This window comes from Ciconia boyciana, chromosome 3 (assembly GCF_034638445.1).
Source record: "Ciconia boyciana chromosome 3, ASM3463844v1, whole genome shotgun sequence".
NCBI classification, from domain to species: domain Eukaryota; kingdom Metazoa; phylum Chordata; class Aves; order Ciconiiformes; family Ciconiidae; genus Ciconia; species Ciconia boyciana.
Window position 1 is genome coordinate 77,219,732 of NC_132936.1, and position 22,797 is coordinate 77,242,528.

Here is a 22,797-nt window from a genome sequence, read left to right on the forward strand (position 1 = left end):
GTGCTGGTGCTCAGCAAACGCATTGGGTTTCAGGGTTCCCTAGGACACTTTGCTCCAGGATGCAACTGTTACCTTTGATTTTTCAATCTTTGTTTTGCTGAGTGGGAGAGTAGTTAAAATATATAAACGTATATATATATAAAAATATATATATCTATATATATACACCAGATGGGCTTGCATTTTAAGTGGAAATTTAGTTACAGATCTTCTACTTGAGAAATGCTGAAATCAGTGCAGGTAGATAGACTGTTAAAACTAAATCTGAAGCATTCATCTGCAAATATCAGTTATAGCAGCAGTTAGATATAACTGCTAAATCAGAATCTGACCTGTTCTCAAGGTCAAAGACCTAAGACTGAATACCCACATAGATGCCAACAGTACAGAGAAGCTTGTAAGGTAGAGTTTCAGGTGTATCAGTGAATACAAAGATTCATGGGTTTTTTGAACTAGCATTCAAAAATGCTAGTTCTGAATGCTAAGGTTAACCATCAAATAGGGACTTCCCCAGATACCTCACTAAGGAAACTGTGATTCTGACATAGTAGTTGTACAAAAAATGGTGCCACAGCACATATAATCCAGCTCAGAAATATTCCGGACAGTTTCACTTGGAGGCCACTATATCACTCTGTCTCAAAAGTGAAGGGCAAATCAAGGAAGACATTTTCTTAATTTATTTGCCTTTCAGTTTGATAATTTGATCACAAATGCTGTAATCCTACCTAAGTTCAGCTTTCTGTCGAGTGCCAATAGATCCCATAGAATATCAGAAGCTTGTAGCAAATATTTAATAATTACAAAGAACAGTGGTTGGTTGTACAGCATGGATCTTCACTCTGTTCCAACTGGATAAAATCTTAGTTGCTGGGCATAACGTAGGCAGTGTTGTCTCATGAAGAATGTGTAAGGATGAGCAAGGTTTAAGCAAAAGGTTCAATGTAACTCACAGCAGGAGGAAAAAACCCTACACTGAAGGATTTTTGGAAATCCACATAAAGCTGATATAGAATCTCAGTTCCTATGGTTAGATATTCTCTAAAAGAAAGAAAGAAACAAACAAAAAGACAAAAAAACAGAGGCACAAAAGATGAATAAAACAACTGAAATCCTTGTTGGCAGTCTCTGAAGAGAAGCCTGAATTGACATGAAAGCCACTACCTTGGCATCTCTAACAACAGTCACCCAGGTAGCAGTGGAAATGTGAAACCTTCACTGAAACAAAGCTGATGGCAAAATTCTAAAGACTTTTGGCACAGCAATGCAAGAGATGCACTGACTTGAATTCTGCTTTTCTGTGAATATGAATTAGATCTTTTGAATTGACTGTCCATTTTCCTACCACAACCATTCTTTTCTCAACAAAAACCCACCAGAGAATCTGTCTTCCCCTGCCAAATGCAATGATCTTTTTCTTTCACCGAAGTTCAAATTTAGTCCCATTGAAGCTATTTGTCTTTATAAAGAGAGAGCAGGATGTGTTTTGTATGGCTATTTTTTATCTTCTAGTATCAACTGATTTTATTAAACTATCTGTTCTATGTAATTACTTTCTGTAGATCAAGCCTTTCTAGTATTTCTGTTCTCCCAATGTTCTTGCTGTGTGCACAGAACTCCCAATGACATTAACAATTCTCGAGCACATAATTTGAGAGACTATGTCTCATGTCATTTTGAGTGGTAAGAGACCATGTAGTACAAGCACTAAGCTGCACAGCAGCAGCAACTACTGTTTTTTAATTTTTAAGTTTTTAATGAACTTTAAACAAAGCATTCTTTTTATTTGTGCCCCATAATTGGACTCTTCCTGTTAAAAAAGAATCACCCTACATCTCTATTGTCGTGTTTTTACACATAAGAGATGTTTCTTAAGTGTTACTTTCCTATTTTTCCCAGTGGCACCAGTAATTAATTCATGCCAACAATTATTTTGGAAAGCATAACATGTATAGTTTTGTTTAATCAACACAGAACATTTTCCCCCGACAAATGCCACCTCCAGCTGGTGGCATAAAGATGCCAGTGATGGGTTTGCAGAAGAAAGTCCATCCATGCCGTCACCCATGAACCATCAAAATACATTCCAAGGACACAACAGTGTTCCCACCCCACCCCTTGACACAGGGGAGTTAGCAAATGTTACCGGCTTCCAGTAACATGAAAGGGCCTTTAAAAACAATAAAGTAATTAGAAACATTCATGAGAGATAATTATGTCATGTAAAGCTGAGCATTCCCAGAAGTGCTTTTGGCTCTAGTAGAAAAGAACATTTCTCCTCTCAAATGAATTTCACAGACATGCAAGGTGTGGGAAAATGGCACCATTCTCATCAGTGTTAAAAGCATATGATACAAATGAGGTCTCCAGCATGGCACTGACTGCAATAAATTATCAAGTGTGTGTTCTGTTTTCTGAAATGGGCTCAATTTATCATTTTATTGAAAAGGTTCCATTATGCTAATGTCTTATAAAATCACTTTTTGCTGTTGCTGGAAGGTGAAGAGGGGATATCAATTTTTGTATATAGAACTTGGAAGTATTGCAGGAGTGAGTTGTCAAGGGTTAATAACCCTAACAGAAGATACAATATACATAAGAGCAAACTTCCAAGGACTTTGTAATGACAAATTTTCATAACCCTGCTGGAAGCAAAAAAAACAGAATATTTTTCTTATGCTTACCTATTTCAAAAGAAATTTTGACAGAATTAGCTATAGTTAATTGGTGGGCTGAAAAGTCTCCCTCTGTTCTCCAGTTAACCCTTGAATCGACACTGGAGACTGTTTAGGAAGTGCTATTTCAATGAAGGTCAGATTAGAGAATGCCATTATTGTTCTTGTCAACTTACCCAGATAGCAGACAATGAAGGATAATCAGACAGAGGTGATTACTTGCAAAAAGGAATACTCCTTCTCTAAATATAACATGATATAATGAGAATGTTTTCTTTCTTTTGAAGTATCGGGTACAAAACAGGTAAGTATTAAAAGAGGAAGAGAACTAGATTTAGACAGGCAGTTGGTTTGATCTTGTATAATAGCTCTTTTGTGGCTGAGATGTGACTTGTATCCAGAAAACCTCTTTTCTGCTGTGAATCAAAAACTAGAGTATTGTTTCAGAAACATTACCATATTATTAATAACTTTTAATGGGAAGCATTTTCTTATGGACATGCCTTCCCTTACCTCTAAACATATTCATACAGCATAATCCAAGAAGCTACAGCAACTAATCAAGAGGAATAATTTAACATATACTGATATGAACAGGCTGCCCAGGAAAGTGGTTGAGTCACCATCCCTGGAGGTATTTAAAAGATGTGTAGATGTAGCACTTAGGGACGTAATTTAGTGGTGGATGTGGCAGTGTTAAGTTAATGGTTGTACTCGATGATCTTAAGGGTCTTTTCCAACCTAAACGATTCTATGATTCTATGATTGCAATATATTTTAGCAGTTGAAAACAAGTAAGTGGAGCTAGAGCACTGTGACCATTTTATCTCAATCATCAAGAAATACCCTTCTGGATCTCAGAGCTTGAAATATGGATCACAGTTTGAGAACTTCTGCCATACAACATTTACCAAACAGCTTGGAAACTCTTTTAAAACTTTAAAGAAGTTCTCATTCAACATAGAGGAAATATTCAGCAGGATTGATTTAAAATTAAATGTAATCGCACTGTACCATATAAAAATGTTACTGTCATACTCTTCTCTCAGTACACACCTGGATTTTCAGATGTCAGATGCACATACTTAAAATATGGTTACTTCTGAAAAACATATTGTAGCACTGTGATGACCTAGTCGGCCATGATGTGTAAGCATTTTGCATTAAGTATGTGAGCAATGTGACCACCAAAGGGACAAAGATGTGCGTAGTTGCACACAGGAGGCATCCAAGTGACAAAAGTTTGTAAAACAAAACAACACAAAACAAGCACAAGGGACTGCAAATGGGCAAAAACTCTTGCAGGTATGGAATATCCATGAAGGGTAGCTGGCAAAACCAAAATCAACAGAAGCAGTAAGGAGCACAGAGGAGATTCCCTTCTGGGACGCGGGCAAGTAGTATAAAAATATCAAACAAGAAAAGGAAAGATGGAGAGGAAGCAAAACAAGTCTTTTTGTTCCAGTTTTTCTCATCAAAGAGCTCTCAGGCCTGATCAGCTCAATTTCTGTGACTACAATGCATCAGTGCAACCTACATGGCATCAGCTCTGTGGTATTGTACACTCACAGCAAATTTAGGATAAAAGGTCTAACAGTTAAAGTCTAACAGTTTTGTGTATGTAATGAATGCATAGTGATAATGATTAACAACGTGCAGGACTAACCATTAGCACAAAGAGAGTTGTTAATGCAGGAATTTTGTAAAGTTTTGTTTTAAAGTTTAAAAGAGAATTGTACATACAGTAAATTTACACAGTGTGTAATGAAGAGAAATGCAGCCATGCTTCCCAGAAAGTATTTGCCAAAATCAGGACTAGTGTATTAATGGTGAGTTGGTACTTTATTCTGCTTTTCTAAAAAAGTAAATTAGTACCTTCCCTTTTCTGGATGTAGATTGATCCTCAAATAGATATTGCATTTCATATTTAAAAGTTTGTAAAATAATTCATTACAAAAAATCTGAATCAAATGTAGACTAAATCACAATGTGCTGCATAATACATTTTCATTTACATTAAAAGTGGTTTAATCCTAATACAAAAGTAAACTGTCAGTGCACCAAATCTGAAAATACCATAGTAACCTAACTAGTTACTTGAATGTGTCTAATGAAACCATACATTGGTTTCATATTAAGTAATTTATTACTTTTTCTTGTACAGCAATATGAATCTTATTCAAATGAATGTCTGTCAAAAAGAACTACCATAAGAATCATGTAACCACCATTAAATAGTGTATTAATATTTCAAGAAATTTAAGAAAGGTCAGTATAAGTACTCTGATAATTTGTTTTTAGAACAAAATTTTGATAACTCTGGGAAAAAGGACCTAATTACGAAATGCAAATTGCACAGAATACTGATTTCCCCTACTAAAACTACTGATTTACAATACTGTGGACCTAAAGTACATTTAATTAATTAATTTATGTTATAATTAATCCACAAATGATTTGTACAGATGCCAAGGGAAAAAAAAATTGATACTGATTAATTTCCCATGTAAAAATGCAGTTAAATGACAGGAGAGAAATTTTAAGAATCCTTTTTCTCTTTTCTAAGGGAATAGTAAATTCTTAGATATTTGGTTTTGTGACACAGCAAAGCAAAATTAGGTCATGGGAAAATAAGTTCATTCTTGTCTTAGTTTTGTCTGGTGCATTTGCTGAACACTTACAGAGCTTCATGTCTCAGAGTATCAACAGAGATGTTCTTGCAGCGCTGGAGGCCATTTTGGATGGATCAGTGCTCACATTTTGATGGCATTCTCAAAAAGGGGATAAGGAAAAGCTGCAGTTGTACTCAGCTTGGTACTGGGTAGGGGCACTTGGCCTAACACCACATTAAAACGGGGAGGTAGAGATGCACACCATACCATTGCCTGATCTGGAACGAAATTGACATTCTAAGTTTTATAAAACTATGAAGTAATTTTAAAATACTTCATGAGCTTAGACTACTCATTTACTTCAAACAAACCTGACACAAAAATTCTTATCCTTTTAAGCTTTTTGATTAAAAGAATCATAATAAAATGTAATGTCAATTACAGAGCACAGAAATTTTAACATTCAATCAACAAAATACTATTCAAAAAGTATTCATACAGTGTCAGCAACATCCCCAGTCACATTGATTTGGGTTTTTTTTAACTCATCAGAGCTTTTATTGGAAGTATGCACAGTTCTGACTACCTGTCATGATTTAAACCCAGTCAGCAACTAAGCACCACAGAGCCGCTCGCTCACCCTCCCTGCACCCCCGCCCCAGTGGGATGGGGGAGAGAATCAGAAGAGCAAAAGTAAGAAAACTCGTGGGTTGAGATAAGAACAGTTTAATAGGACAGCAGAGGAAGAGAAATAATAATAATAATAATAATAATAATAATAATAATACTGATAAAAGAACGTACAAAGCAAGTGATGCACAATGCAATTGCTCACCACCCACCAACCGACACCCAGACAGTCCCTGAGCAGCAATTGCAGCCCCCCAGCCAACTCCCCCCAGTTTGTATACTGAGCATGACGCCATATGGTATGGAATAGCCCTTTGGCCAGTTTGGATCAACTCTCCTGGCTGTGCCCCCTCCCAGCTTCTTGTGCGCCTGGCAGAGCATGGGAAGCTGAAAAGTCCTTGACTAGTGTAGGCACTGCTTAGCAACAGCTAAAACATCAGTGTGTTATCAGCATTATTCTCATATTAAATCCAAAACACAGCACTATACCAGCTACTAAGAAGAAAATTAACTCTATCCCCGCTGAAACTAGGACACTACTCAAACTCTAAATTGTGGCTTTCCCTTCTAAAGGTTTTTGCCTGTGTCTTTCATATATCAGACTCTTACATAGACTGGGAACTAGCTCATCACTTTATGCTTTTAAGCACTGACAATACTGAGGTTTTGGTAATGACAGTTTTGCCTGCCCTAACTCATAGTTGTGTTATTTGTAAGGACAGGAGGTTTTAACATATATTAAGTTTTGGTAAAGCATTTCCTAACTAGGTGGAAAAGAATCAATCCCTCTTTTTGCTAGAATTTGCTAGCTTGGCACACCTGTCAATATATACCAGTACCTTATTTACTCTTCTGTGAAAAGAGGAACATGGAAAGATAAGGAGACAGAAACAACTTGCATGCAAGCATTTTTAAAAGGCTAGCTAAAGAACACTACGATATTCTAGGGAACTGACCAGATGAGCACTATTTAAAAGCTGTAAAGAAAAAGACCTAAGTAATGATGACCACATCTAATCGATTCAGACATAACAATAAACCATCTTGTAATGGATTAAACTGGGAGTTAAATAGGTAACAATATTAATATTAGCTTACAGAAAACAGATGCTGTCAAACTAACTTTTTTTTTTTTTTTCTGAGATTACAAATTTGCTTGACATGGGTAGCTGCTAAATACATTTAGAGAGGGAATCAATGTGATTCTGTAGTCTGACCTCCTGCCTAGCACAGTCCATACTACTTCTCGGTTGAAGTCCAATCTTTGTTGCTGGACATATGTTTCAGAAAAACGTCCTATATCTATTTTTAAATGGCCAAATACAGACAATTCTTATAAGCCAGGATAACTTGCGTCAGTGGTTGATTTCCTGGCAAGTTAAAATCTATGTGTGGTATTTATATTTGCTGGCTTTCAGTTTCTAGACAATGAAAGCTTAAATCCCAAAATAGATGTAAGATCTAAGACTCCCCTGTTATCAAATTTCCACTCCCATGGATGCGACAAGATTATACCAACATATATAAGTCAATCATGACCTGCACTTTTGTAGGATTCTTGTGACTCTTCTGAACCTTCTAACAGATTTTTCAGCAGCTTTCCTGAAGTTTAGACATCAAAATGATGTGTTATATTCCATTTTTAGTAATGCAAGTGTGAAAAACAGAGGAAAAATATACTCTACTCCACTCTGTTTTCTGTTTATACTTCCAAAGATCATATTAGCTTTCTTGGACCTGGTATCATGATGCATTCTCATGTTCAGCTGATCAGCCATATGAACCCTTATGTTTTTCAGATACACTGTTTCTCAGGCCAAAATCCTTTCACCCTATACATGTATTTACTGATATGCAACCACTATAGAACATAGTTTATTTGCTTACATCTTGTTTATCAAAGCACTTTGTCCCAGATATTGGACAGATTGTAAATCAGGTGAGGGTGAGGTAGGATGAAAGTCCTGTGCTGAGATTTTTTAACATGTTCATTAGAAATCATGCAAGGTGTTATTTAGCAGACAGAAAAAGGCATTTCTATTACATTTGCCTGCAGAGAGGAAACCTGGAAATCTTTGATGCAGAGATTATTTAGATCCATTTTCATATCTTTTTCAGCCTGTTAATGACTTTCAAACTTCTGAATTTCTCATGGACGAACACACATTGTACATTAAAACCACAATGTAAGATGGTTCTCCAGATCAGTCAAGAGTTGCTTTCATTACCCACCACTAAAGTGAGGGTTAGCTGGGAGAAGGATGTCCTGTTGTGCTCTTCTGCAAGGAGCAAACAATGCCCCTTAGTGGAGACAGGATGCCACGCTACAAGGGTTTTTGATCAAGTGCAGCAGTTTATACTACTTAAGTATATTATTTATATAACAGCAGTACAATGTAACAAGAGTTGTCTCTCTCTTGGATTGTCTGGTAAAATTATACAGTTTGACCTCCAAGCATTCAAGTCAGTACTTCAAAAATACTACTTTTGCAGCTTCTGGGAGAAGCTTTTGTGATGCAAAAGTTACCACAAATCTTTTTCCTCAGAATTCAAAGGAGGGCAAATAAAACAAAAGCAGGGCAGGGACATAGGGTCAGCATCCTGTGGTAAAAAACAGAAATACGTTCGGCTTCAGAAAGAGATGAAGTCTCTTAGTGTTTACTGCTACAATTACGGAATAGCTGTGTAGCATGTTAGACTAAACAGTAATCAACTGATGAATCCCCTGCCTCTAAATTGTAAATTTAAATTTGTCCTCTACTCATTGTGTGTGATCTCTCACACAGAAAAGATTATACTTGGTTCTACTGTACAGGTTTCTACTGTAGACTGATCATTGCAACAACCATCCACCTTCTAAGACAATAGCTTGGTAAGTATAATTTCAAGCAGCAGTGGTGGCATATGCAGCCTTCAGCCACTCATTCCCACTACTATTATTCATTTCAGCTGTGCCAAAGAAAATCCTCGCTACACAGTAAAGTTGATTGGAAAACTGATCTCTGGATTAATCTTTTTTTTTCTTTTTTCTTGCTGGATTATTTTTAACACAGACTACTCCTTAACTCAGTGAATTATGTGACTACAAATTAACCTGCCCCAAATCCCAATAACAAAAACATCAAAATCCCCTATATTGAACAAAAGCGGTGGGGCTGAACAGACACAAGGACAAGTTTTCATAGTGAGAGTCAAAACAAGCCAAGGAGAAGATAACAGGCTTTTGAAAAGTAGTTGTTACTAACATCCTTCCAGGCAGAACTGTCAGTCATTAGAGTGGCTCTTCTTTTTTTTTTCCTTATGATAAAAAAAATCTAACTTAATCACAGATAAAATTAGTCCACATATATTCTCAATACATTTTTTCCTCAGCTGTCATTCTGCCATGAAAATATTTGCTGCAATAGAAGACACCTGTCAGTTTGTACTTGGCTTCACAGAGTTTGCAGTCTGTGGAAACACACCACATGACAAATTTTAAAAGGCCTTACACACATATAAACTATTCTTTAAAGTCCAGCACAACTATTAAAGCCCTGTACATATCATGCACAGTAGTGAAAAAATAAATAAGGAGTAGCATTAAAAAGCTCACACCTTTGCCTTGCTTTTGACAGTAAGCCCAGCCTGAAACCCTCTCCCTAGTTTGCCAGATTTAAATCGGCATGCGCCCCTCTTATCTCATTATTCATTCAGATTGGGAGATGTGGATCATTAAGCTGGGTACTAATTTGTTCCTAAACTGCACTCATTCATCATTAGTTGGCAGTGAGAGGTTGATCAAGTCAGTTGTGGAATACTTCTGTGACCCTCCCATGAATTGTATATTTTCTGCATGAGTTACTTAAGAAATTCTCTAGAAGTTATTTTTAACAGTTTTAGTAGCCATTTTGTTAAGCATGATGATTTCTGTGGTCAGGTTAGTCACAGAGGTATCTCTGTCATATTCACAAATTATCTTCTATGCTCTGGACCTATATGTTTGGTATGATCTTCTGTATTTTGTATAAAGGTTATTTGTGTAGTGTTCTTTCTAAAAAGACATCTCTGATGGACTATTACAACAAATCTCGACAGAGTCTGGTATTGCACAGAATGATGTCTCTTCACTGGGGACAAACACAGTTGTCAGTAAGGATTAGCTAGACTATGCGTGAGGTGGGGGTTACTCTGAGAAGATTCATGTAATACCTAAAAGATTCCTATATTTCCTTCTGACTTGAGCTTCTCTCTCATGAACAATTTTAAATATTACAGCACAACCCATTTGCAGTAACTTAACTTGTGCCTCAGATGATATTTCATGATGAAGAGAAGACATTCTCAGTAATAATTTGGTGGATGAAGAACTACTAGAATCCATAGTATGAATCATCATCATATTTTGTGCCAGCTATGTTTTTATAAATAAGTCTATTGTACAGAAATATTTTTTTCCAAATGTATGGGTATGAAAACATTACAACAGATTGGGAATTAAACACATTTGGAATGCATAGGCTGCCCAACATTCTAGTTAAGAAAACTTCTATAATGGAAATTTTACAGAGTCTATTTTTTGCCTTCTCATAGACCTCTGGGGTTTTTGCCAGCTTATAATAGTTTGTAAAAATATTAGCATAATACAAGTTAGAGACAGGAACAACACAAGAAATCACTCTGTTTATCCACAAAGCAAAATTATTTTGCTAGAAGACACATCAGATGCTTATCACCTCTTAATATAGTTGAATTTTTTGTTTAATAACTAAAAGAAGCCATATGTTGTTTTTGGTTTTTTTCCCCTGTGGTATAGAACTGTTCACCCTAAGAAAGAAACAGACAAATGTTCAGGTCTGTGTATTGAAATGTACCAAACCACTGATTTACCTGATTTTTCAGAGGGAAGAGAAATGCTGTTTTTTGTAGTATCCAGAATAACAGCCAGCCCTGCAGAGAGTGATGGGAGGATGCTGGTGCTGAGATCTACACGAGTTAGACTTTCAGGTTCTCTTTCCAAGGCTTTTAGAATACCTCCAGCACGGTTATCTTCTGCCTCATCCTTGTTCTGACTGTTCTTCTGTGGACTCTGAACAATATGAACGATACTCTGCTGGGCCAGGTCACAGTTCTGCAACACAAAACCAAAACCCCAATCAATAATTAATTGTGACATAACGGACAAAATCCCTCTATCTCCAATTTGTTATTTGTTAAATGGTTTCCAAGCCATTTTGTGTAGAATTTCAGTGTGCGGTAATGGAGTTTAAAGCAAAGTGACAAGTGTAAATTGCTGGAATTAGGATTACTTGCATTGGCAAAAGGGTCAGAACACTTACAAATTCTAAACATTTAACAAGGAAATGGTGGATCAGAGCCAACAGCTCTAAATAAGTCTGGTTTATTGGCACAAAGGAAATACTCCAGAGGGAGCACTATAAATCAAGTGCTAAGAATATTCAATACTTAATATGCATTTGCACAGATAATACTGATACACACTCTTCATGTAGCAATTTAGGGTTAAATTTGACAATCACAGAGAGTTCATGGACAAGCTACTCCAACGTATCTTTGTAAACAGAAACAGGGATGATACTACCGATGAAGACTCATACTTATTTCTTGTCCCTAACGTAATTTTCAATATAAATCTGGGTTTAGATGTAGACTCAGTATGAGTTTCCCATTCTTTCCAAAGATGACATTCAACTGTTTATTTCAGAATTGGAGAAAGCTTGTGGAAGATCTCATGACCGCTATAGTCTTTGCTGGTAAAACAAAAGGACTGCTACCCATTTTAGCCCAAGAGGTCTCACATATACATGAGTATTTCCTCTTTCTCTCATCAGAGGTGATTCTTAGACAGTCTTTCCAGATCTTGTGTCTTAGAAAAAAGCAGGCTGCATAATGATCTTATGAAAGGTTTATCCATGATAAATCAGGATAGAATTCATATTTTGTTCAGCATTTTCCTAATACAGAATAGGAAAGCAAAATGTTACCTCAAAACTAGAAACTATAGAGATTTTAGATGACCTATCATTAATGAAGGGCTTTCAAGAAAGATTTGTATTGATCTTTCCACAGCACACCTTGCAACAAAAATTGTTCTTTTTTGGGTGATACCTCCTGAAGATCCACACCTAGTTCTCCAGTGTCATGAATGAACTACAGAAAAACGTCAACCTACACACAAAGAAGTTTGAATTTCCCTCATGAAAATAATTTTCTAACTCTTCACAGCATCATTAGGTTGGCCATGTCTGCACTGAAATGTCAAGACAGAGCACTGATCACATTTGGGAGGAACAGAGAATTCAGAAGAATTTGTATCAGTATCTACCCAATATTTAAAATGTTTAGTTTGTATTTGCAATTATTACATGCACTTTTAATTGCAAAAGATTCCTTTACGGATATTTTAGTGCTGTTTATACCCTTGTTATTATCCCACTCTCTCTCTGCTATCACTTTTTGTCCTCTGGTCTCATTTCTGTTTAGTGGTTTTCCTTCATTCTCTTGAATTATTTCTTGCATTCTCTTGCATTATTTCTCAGTACTTCCCCCTCCACTCTTTCTTTCTTATGTAATGCAGTTCTAAAAGACCAAAAATCTGCTGGGTTTTTTTTAATTGAATTTTTAATAACACACTCTCTCCTTAGTGAAGCAGTAATCAGACAGAAGAGATTTGTCAGAGCATGGACGATGCAGTCTTAATATTCAAACAAAGCAGTTATTAGATTTCAACTTTAAAACATTATGTTGACATTAAAGGTCTCGGGTTTTTGTACAACTTGTTGCTCATAACATTTTAACAAGATCCATTTAAATAGCTTAATAATTTCATTCATTAACACAAAATCCAAAATGTGGCTGTCACTCTAAAACTTCTCCAACTAAGAATAATGCATAACATTAAAGAATTTAATAACCTAAGAGAAATTAATAACAAAATTAATAACCTAGGCGAATGAGGAGCTCAAAAGTGATTTGCTCAGTTACAGCTAGAATTACAAAGGGAAATAGGTATATATGTAAAAACTCACATCCTTGGAAACCCCTAATCAACTGTCAATCTGTCAAACCATGTTTTAATGAGCATCTCTTCTGGCAGTTTTGCTTCCTTAAGCAGCCCCTGTCCTGCCTTTTATTTTTTCTCACCATCCACTATCCTCAGTTTGTTTCTTTTTAAAGTTTGCATCAGTTCCCTGATTCAGTTCACGGCTTGATGCTGTGCTACAGTCACACTGAGGGGATGGTGCAGAAGAGGGAGTAAGAGGGATGGCAAGGGCTGCTTAAATCAAATGAAATGCTCCCGCAAAACCACAACCTTGTTCAACCATGCTTGCTTGATCTTGACTGCTGTACACATTTAGATGCATGGTTTAAATTGATTGATCTTTAAAAAGTATAGGTTCCTTTACAGTTCTTTTTGTAGGCTGGAGGGTATGTGTTTAGCTTAGAAACAAAGGAAGGGCTGACAAAATAGAGCCCCATCTTATCTACTATTCTCTCCAATAATGTCAAGAGCCACATACTTCAAAAAAAGATGTAAAATTTGCACTTTGGGCAATTATACATCCATATGACCATAGCAACAGCGTATTCCTGGATTTCACTTAATAAAAGTTTTCATTTTAAAATGGCAGGTGAACATGTTGTATCTTAGCTTTCTTGCATCTCTTTATCAAAAACAAGAACAAACTTTGGAACACTGAACATCACTACTGATTATGAGAATGTAGGTCATAGACACAGGAAAGCTTAATTAGCAGATCCCAGGATAAGTTTTCAAAGACAGCAGCCAGGAGAAACAAACAACATCCTTTGATTTGGACACTGAGTATATTTGATATGGAAGTCACCGAGCAGTAATAAACATGGAATCCCAAATCATCAGTTTTGTAATGTTGTTTCTGACTACATTTGAATTGAATTTGGCTTGTGTTTAAAGGAGGAAAGTAATTCTCAACCTTTGCAAGAAAAGTGAGAAGACAGTACAAGAAAAAAAAAAAAAAAGGTTTGTGATTATAACTTAGTTGTGAAGAGACCGGGACGAGAATATCACCAAGCAGTTCCCAGAATTAGGGTGGCTGATGCTTTACAGCAGACTACATTTTGTAGACAGCAGATGGGCTAGGTCTGCAGCTTTTTTCTCTGAAACAAGAGGTAGAATTCAAACTATTTCTGTAAATGTTTAGGTTTTGCCTTAGGTTACTATTGTAACACAAATCTAAGATACAATTGTTTATGTCAATGTCACTTTCATTTTCTTCATGTATTTGTTTTATGCCTCAGGAAACATTTCTTTTGAGAATATCTATTATTAATGATTCTAGAGATATTGTCTTGTCTTATCTGTTGATCCAAATTAACGCCTGTGATCCATATTCCAAAGGGAAATACTGCATGTGCATATATGGTAGATTATCCCAGCCAAAACCAGGACAGAGGGAAAAGATGACTGTGTTTCAGTAACTCTGAAATCCTCTTGTTCTGACAGTTTTCTGCTTGATACCTTCTTGACAACATATTTTGATAGCAACATCAAAACTGAAAAAGTGTTCTCTATCTAACAAATATATAGTCCACTAGAAGTCATATTATATTTTCTGAAGTGCAATACACTATATTTTGAAATGTTTTATTAAAAAAAAAACCCACTAGAGCAGAGAATAGTTTGAATTCAAAGCCTTGGATTTGCATGTAAAAAAGCTATTTTCTTGTAGTGTTTTATCTTGAAAAGGAATCTGAAATATTTTCATTTCATTTTAACCACCATTTGGGGTTTTTTAGGTGTTTGGGGTTTTTTTGTTGCCTACCAAAAAGCAATCGTTCACACTCCACTACCAAAGATCCAGTTCAAACTTCTCCTATTATCTGGAGAGCCCATCTTTGCCCATGAATCCCTGTGGCCTATAGAGTAGAAACAATAACAGTTTTCCTAATTGCTGCCTATTTAGATTAAGCAGATAATAGACTGCCTAATGCCACAGTAAGAGATTCACACAAGGTAAATGCTCAAGAAAAGGTATTTTAAACTTCTAGGAGTAATCAACAAGAATCAAAAAGTTGGCTTTCCAGTTAGGCTTTTTCTTAACTGTGCTGCATTTCAATATCAAATGGGAAGACAAGGGGAACATTTTTGTCTCATTAATCTGCAGCATAAAGGAAATAATAAAAAAGCTCTCCAGAGTATCTATAGCACAATACACCTCTTCAAACCAATAGGACCCATGTAAAAGTGCAGATAACCCACCAACGTTATTGGAAAAATCTTTTCCCATGGGTAGTGTAAAGAGACATTAAAGGTGACCTTCTAAACAGAAAAAAAAGTGTATGACGTTTCCAGAAGAAAGAAAAATAAGCCCACCAAACCTCACTCTACTATTGCTCTAACCCTCTCACAACCCAAGGACAGAGACAAAGTCTTAAAAGCAGCAGACACAGAAAGGAAATCAATTGGAAGAACAACACTATTTTCATTCCCTGATCACAGACCAATGACTCATAAAAGCAAGAATAAGAAAGCAACAACAAAAAAATATCCGTTATCACATAGGGAGAAAAAGTTGAATTATTAATGAACTTGAAAGCAGAGATTACCTAAAATAAAAAATACGGATACAGTATTAAAATTCTGTTGAGCCATGATGGTCTAAGTAATGGGAAGCAAGATTTGCAAGAAGACTTAACATCTTTTATTTAACCAGCTGATACAGAAAGAAAAAACAAATAAGCTTTTGGGCTCAGAAAATTAACCACTGTTAAAATAATGAAGCAAATCAGCACCCTGATCTGATATTGCCATCCATTTGTGTGAATTCTGTCTGCTGAGTGGCAGTGAACTAAATATTGCTCCACATGGGGCAAGGGAAAAAGCCAGTGCACCACTGGGCCTAAATTACACAGATGACTTAGCAGTTAAATTCCAGAAATCAGAAACTACTTGCTATTTTATGATGCTGTGGATTACATCTGTATTTGCCTTCAGTTCACCTTTTCAACATTTTCAGAGTTATACATTACTGTACTTGTTTAGTATTCAGAATATTGTGGGTGCTAAGCAACACCTAGAAGGAAAAATAGATGTATTATTGAAATTATTTATTCAAATAAATGTAATGAAAAGGCAGAAAACCCTTCACTTAGCAGAATATTTGTACCCTAATTTTTATAATCTCTTCCTATTCAGTTCTTGTAGTAGTTTAAATATTGACTGTGCCAAAGAAATAGAATAAAAGGAAAGATACAAAAAATGTGCTATGAAAAAGGAGTCATTGCTTTCTAAATCCAAACCCAGTATCATTTTAAGGACTACTATTAGAGTTCCAAAGACAGACTATTGCAGCAAATGAAGGAAGGAGTGCACGGGAGTTTTCAGTTCAGCAGGTAACAGTGAAGCTGAAAGTAACCATTTGCAAATGAGTGACGGAGAATTACTACATTTTAACACAACCAGTGGCAAACACCAGTGGATGGGAGACAGGCCTTTGGCATACTAAGATGCTAGAATATAATACATTGCCTTGTTTTAAGAGGAAATAGAACAATATACCTTCAAAATACCTTTAAAATAAGGACAGGACATGCTTAATGTGATATGATGGTTAAAGCTTCTTTCTGTAATGACAGTTAATGAAGATGGATACGGTAAATAGCAATATAAATTTATTGTTTCCCAGATAAGCCACATTTACTGTAGCTTCATTGTGTTATATTTTTTATTATCTCTCCCTCCTCCGCCCCTCCCCCCCTTAAATTTTCATCTGCATTTTTGTATCCTTTTTATTTTATCCCATGAGCAAGTCCAGGGCTAACTGAATAGTGCCAAGTCTTGAACTATTTATTTAGGTAAGCCTAACTTTGGAACAAATCTGGAACAAATTTTGAGAATTTTGTTACTTACAGACTCTTTGTGAGGAGATGAAGCTTATATAAAAGTGTGGCCCTTAGATGGGAGCCACTGGAGAGATATTTGACCTGTCGGTTTCCTTACCACCTGCAGCCATTAGAGGTGGTGAGAGCTTATGCTACCTCACTGTGCATTATAAAGATCATAGCTTTGAACTGAAGATAATCAGAAAACTTCACAATGAAAGTTCCTTTTAAACACAGGTATACTTGACTGATCTTCACTCAGAAAAGTGAGACTCCTCCAGCTCTCACTCTAGTTTCCAGTTGCAAGTACACTTTTGTGGAGCTTTGCACCCCAATTACCAATATAAGAAATTGATGACAGGATTTTCATGATACTATTGACTGCAATGATCCCAGAAAACCACCAGCCCAAAGCACCCCTCTTCCTCCAAGACATTCTGCATTCATTGCCCTCCTGGGGAACAGGAATAAAAAGCAAGATATTAAAAATCAGTGACTCAGCTGCAACTCTGAGTGGGAGGGTATCTCTGCCAATGACTCCTGGACTGTGGCATCTAAGATGGGGAGAAGTCCACAGAATGTTAAATTGGCCTCATAGAGGACAAGGAAACATGATGATTGTTCATTGCTACTAATTTTATTTTTCATGCTACACAAATAAAATATGCTAGAAACTGCCAAGACCCTCAGATTTTCTGCTTTTGAAAAGATAATCACAGTCCATGATATCTATATAAAGGGCAAAAATTTGGAATTACAATGTATCTGCTGAATTTGCCTAAAGTTTAGAAACTTCGGAGCCTTACAGGTAAGAAATAAACACAGAATATATTTTTTCAAGTCTTTTCAATCTGGAAAATTAAGAAGTCATTATCAGGCCAATATTATTTTAGGAGGAATCCCTTCAAATTTCTGGAACATAAATAATAATAAAGGTATTAATTGCAGCTACAGTTTCAATAACTAGAAACACTAGAAAATGTATCTGGTTGTTTCTATTAAATTAGTGACTGTGTCGTGTATGATGACAAGCTAACTATAGGAGAGAATAAGCAAAGGATTTCTAAATGGGTTTCATGGAGTGGTTAATTCAGGTTAGCTACCAGCTCCCTTAACTATGCATCAGACATCAGCACAGAATGCAGGACAGTGCATTTAGATGTATTTCAAATTAATAAAACCCAAATTTTATGTGAATCATTTACATGTGACTCACTATATGTGAATTACATGCATAGACCTCTTCCTTATCAAGATCTGTCTCTAAGGTGACCACTGCCTTTCAGTATTTCCCAAATATTAGATTTTTTCGTCAATAGTTTGTGGTGGGGCAGAAACACTTAACGGAATTCCAATTTTCATATCCTTTAGAGTCTGCAGATCCTGGCTAGGCTGTCCTAGAATATGTCCTAGAGAGCAGGAGTGCAGGGGTAGAAAGGAATAGACTGATTCCCAGTCACATCCTGCCCTGGAAGATACCTCCTGAAAGATGAGATTTTTGCATTCGCATGTTGCTAATAAAAACTTTTTTCTTCATCACAGAAGCCTAAAGTTTGGGCTGATTCATGTGTTGAGAAAAATCACTTCTGTGCCATGAAACAAGAGAAGTGAAGAAAAAAAAGAAAAAAGACAGATGATGGCTAAATCAGTGTTTAAAATGCGTGCTTTTGGACTGCAACCAAAACGTCCCTGAAAGACACTCCCATTATAAAAAAGCTAAACCTTCTTCAGACAAATCTAAAACCTGGGGATTTGTGTTCTGAATTAGTGTTCCTAGAATGTTCAATATGTCTTAATTTCAAAATAGACCTTCTGACGTTATCCGTTATTATTCTTTCTCTCTCTCTTACATGGTACTTTTTTTTAAGTACTGGTGGTCTTTGCGGGTATCTTATTAAAACGTCACCTTCATTGAGACATAAGGTAATAAGCTGTTTCTTGCTAAGATTTTTTCTAATCCTACATTGAATACAATACATTTTGGACTCATTTTAGGGACTGATAAAGTGACCCACACTAATGAAGTGTAATGCCTGCAAATTTTTGCTAATTTGACACTCTGAAGACTCTCTGAAAAATTTCATCCCAAAACAGAACAGCATTACAATAAGTATTTTCATATAAGACCTAATCTGATGTTACTGTACTGTAAGTATGATATAGGGTTTGTCTCTTACTGTTTGAGAATGATCGAGCAAAAGGCAAAATCATTATTTTTACATAGCCAAATGAAGTTTAGTGGAATCCAGGAAAGGGTCCTGAGTGAGAAATCAGGGCCACTCTATAACCTCCCCTAGAGAAACATTCATGTTCTGAGAAGTTGTCACAGTCCTGATTGTGTTTGCCAATTGATAATTCAGGATTAGAGCAAACAGTAAGGATAGGAGTAATATTGGTATATATTGCTATATATTTTCTCTTTCTGTGAGACTGAACTTTCTGAAGACCTCCGTAAAGACGCTGTCCCATATGCAAGTGCCAGGTGAGAGGAAGAAACTCCATCTACGCTTTGTAAGGAAAGATAATCCTGAGAGTCCTGAGACATTTACATAAAACCATAAATCTCACCATTGCTTTGAATTTCCATGTGGAACATAATATACCCACTATGAGAACTGCTTGCTACTTAGCTTCTATCAGGTACTTTTTAATATAATGCCATACAAAAAGGGTTAATCCATACAAATTCCAATTACGATTCCATTATTTTTTTACAAAGAGAACAATGGAAGCTGGACAAGAAGAAATAGGTAGATATTGTGTGATTTACTACAGCTCCTCCAGCTAATGGTCCCTCCATGTAGCAGGAAGCCTTGACTAGCTTTTACAAAAATAAAATCCTCTGATTTACAGCATAACACAATAGATCATATATTACAAAGGTTCTGCTCTGAATGATACTCTTTAAAGAGAAGTACAAGACTTAGAATTTTATACTGACTAGTCCCTTAATGAGTTACTGATTTGCTGGAAATGGAAACATATTCAACCAATAGTATTTAAACTTTCTCGCATTAAATTTAAACAAAGTCAGAATTCCCCCTCTTCCTTCACTTACAAATCACTATGCTTCATTTCCACCTTTTTCACATTATAATACACAAAGCTTTAATGTTAATTTCTAGCTCAGTGGAGGGAATGCAGACATAATGCTTACTTAGGAACTTTGCAGGGTTATTATTTTTTGTACACAATCTAAGACCTTAGCAATGCTATATACATATTTCCAAATGGCATTACTAATACCACAACATTTTTAATATGATAACTTTTCTTGAATGTAGGCCTTCTAGCACAAATTCCTGAAAGATAAATTAATCCTTAAACTAAATAAAAATGTTTTATTGGCAGCATATGAGACAGTTTGCAACATTAAAATACCTGCTTAGATTATTGTTATTCCCTTTAAAACTCCGCATAATGATCTGCAAAAGACATAGAAGGCAGCCAAACTTTTTGATATTATGTTTACAAAGCTTTTAATATCTCAACAGTGACATTAAGAACATATCATGCTGATATAAAATGGGAGAGAAATACAGTCAAATGAACACTAAATTAAAATGAAACTTTTCTCCTCAGTAAATGAACAATTTTTTCCTTCTTGTAATTTCATGTACTGTACACTAAGAACAACCTATAAAATTGCAACTTATTATAACGTCTGTATAGAAAGTAACAGATCAATGAAAAGTTTATAATAGTAAATTAAAAATGAACACAGTTAAGTTTTTGTGACTGTTTGCTTGCCTCCTAAATGCAGTTGAGTGCACGTCATTATTATTCCATCTTCTGCACTGAACTACCTGATAGAACTTACACTCTCTAAACATGTTATCTACAGCTGTAAACATAAAATAAGAAAGCTTATTATTTACCAGCTATGGATCATATTTTCCATTGCTCTGATTTCTTCTCAAGCTACACTGAAAAAGAACAAGTAACAAGTGTATATTGCAAAATGCTTGAATGAATTACATTTTGGACACATTTTATTCTGTGTTAAATGGCGATAAAAGGTACTAAGCTCAGAAAAGGTCTCATAAGCCAGCACTGTTAGCAGTCTGCAGCATGCAGCATGGCCTCAGGACTGTAGACTATACGTTGTTTGATTAACATAAGATTTAATTCTTAATTCCTCTTTGCTTTAAATTCTTCTTTAACTTTTCTCAGCCAGGTAGAAGCTGCCAGTCTGGTCACACTTCTCTGTCTTCCCTTAACATGTACATTAAGCATTAGTGAGCATGTGGGGAATAGGCATAAAAGTGGCCTCATACTGACACCTAATAGGTGTCAGGACATAAATGAGACATAAATTGTGTTTGACAAAGTGGGGAGTCACTTAGTACGCAGAACTCTAAAAACTTCCTGAAGACTTCAGTGGTCCCTCGTGCTGTTGGGGGGACTACAGTGGCAGCTGTAGGGTTGCAGAAAGGAATTTGGGAAATTCCGCTCTCCAAAGAGTTCTGAAATAATTCCTATGTATAGTTAATACTCCACTGTGGAAAGTGAATTTTCATATGAATTTATTGCCTAGTGCATCAAAAGTTTAATAGCTATAAATATTTATTTAAATTACTTCAACTAGTCATTGACAGATGTCTTTTTCATGCTTTATGGCCAGCGTCTGGTATACAACCCAACCAAAGAGCACTCTGGTCTTCTACTTATCCCAGTGCATGCATCTATATATCGGTTTGAGCAGTTGCTACGAGAGCAGCCATAAATAAAGCTTAGTGGGCATCCTGTGTGAGCTTACTTGGTAACTTGTTAACCCACTACTAAAAACATGGACAAGAAATCAAATATTTTCCAGAGCTTTCCCTGATTTTACTTGAAGGCTTGCTTTTAACCTAACAGTTACTATGCCAGGTGAAAATGGTCTTAGATTTGATTTTGGGGATACCCAAAATCAAATTTTGGGTGTACTAAATATTTTTGGGCGTACCAAAAATATCCCAGCAGCATAAAGAAACCTACCGGCGCATTGCTGGAAAATCTATGTAGTGCAATATCGTGCAGCACAGCTACATATCTAACTGAATTTTACTTTGGGGTAGAAGAGGCTGGGAAGGCTTTGCTAGAGGTATAGTTAGGTATGTTACAAAATAGTTAGACAGCTTACAGATTCTTCACAATCCCTAATTGTAAAATATATGCCATATCAGAAAACACTCGTATACTAAGTTAATCCCTATGCCCAGTACATGTGGACATAGTTTGTCACATCTTTCCTTCCCATCCCATATACAATCATGTCTTATTTTAAAAGGAAGAACACACAGTAACACAAACAAGGTGAATGCTAAGAAGATATAATACAAAGAATTAAAATTTGCTGTTAACATGAAAAGATCCTTTGTTTTACTTTTAAGTAATCTGTGTGATCTTTCAAAAAATGTCTCGCATAAATGGAAAACATGACATAAATGTGAATCCAGACTCATTCTGCTAAATAACCAACCTGTATATGAAATTTACCACTATAAAAGGTAGGTGAGAAAGCCTTGTTGAGTCACAGATGAAAGAAGCTTTTGAACATCAGAACAAGAGAATAATGACCCATAAAAAAGATAAAGGAAACCTGTGTTAAGAGTGTGCTTTTATCCGTACTTGGAAAAAAACCTTCAATTTCCCTCTGGAGCCATTCAATTTTGAGATAGAAGTCTTCAGTCATATAGCATCAAGCTATGATAGGGAAGTTGAGTATTCAGATTTAGTTAGGAAAGCATAGACTATTAAGACAAAAGGTTCCTGAAAATTAATTTGAAGATTTTTGTATCATGGCCTTCTCTCTTCTGCATACATTCAGTTTGCAACATATCACATCCTAACATATATCCATATCCATAACATATGTGTGTCACAGATAAATTCTAACTCTTACTTTGAACATCTAAAAAATCTGGATTATTCCGATCTTTTCATGTGGATGAGAATTTGTGTAGTTTGGATTCAGATCAAGATTCAGATTCTGAAAACACATGCAGGAAGAATGGGAATCTGTAAGCGTTCAC

The 22,797-nt window shown here is 35.9% G+C and overlaps 1 protein-coding gene across 1 annotated transcript in view; it reads right to left on the minus strand.

Moving 5' to 3' along the window:
- PRKN (parkin RBR E3 ubiquitin protein ligase) overlaps positions 1–22,797 on the minus strand; it is a 784,012-nt gene that overhangs the window by 505,994 nt on the left and 255,221 nt on the right. The window contains exon 3 of the mRNA XM_072857961.1: positions 10,787–11,027. Coding sequence (XP_072714062.1) covers positions 10,787–11,027 — 241 coding nt within the window. The remainder of the gene's footprint in view (positions 1–10,786; positions 11,028–22,797) is intronic.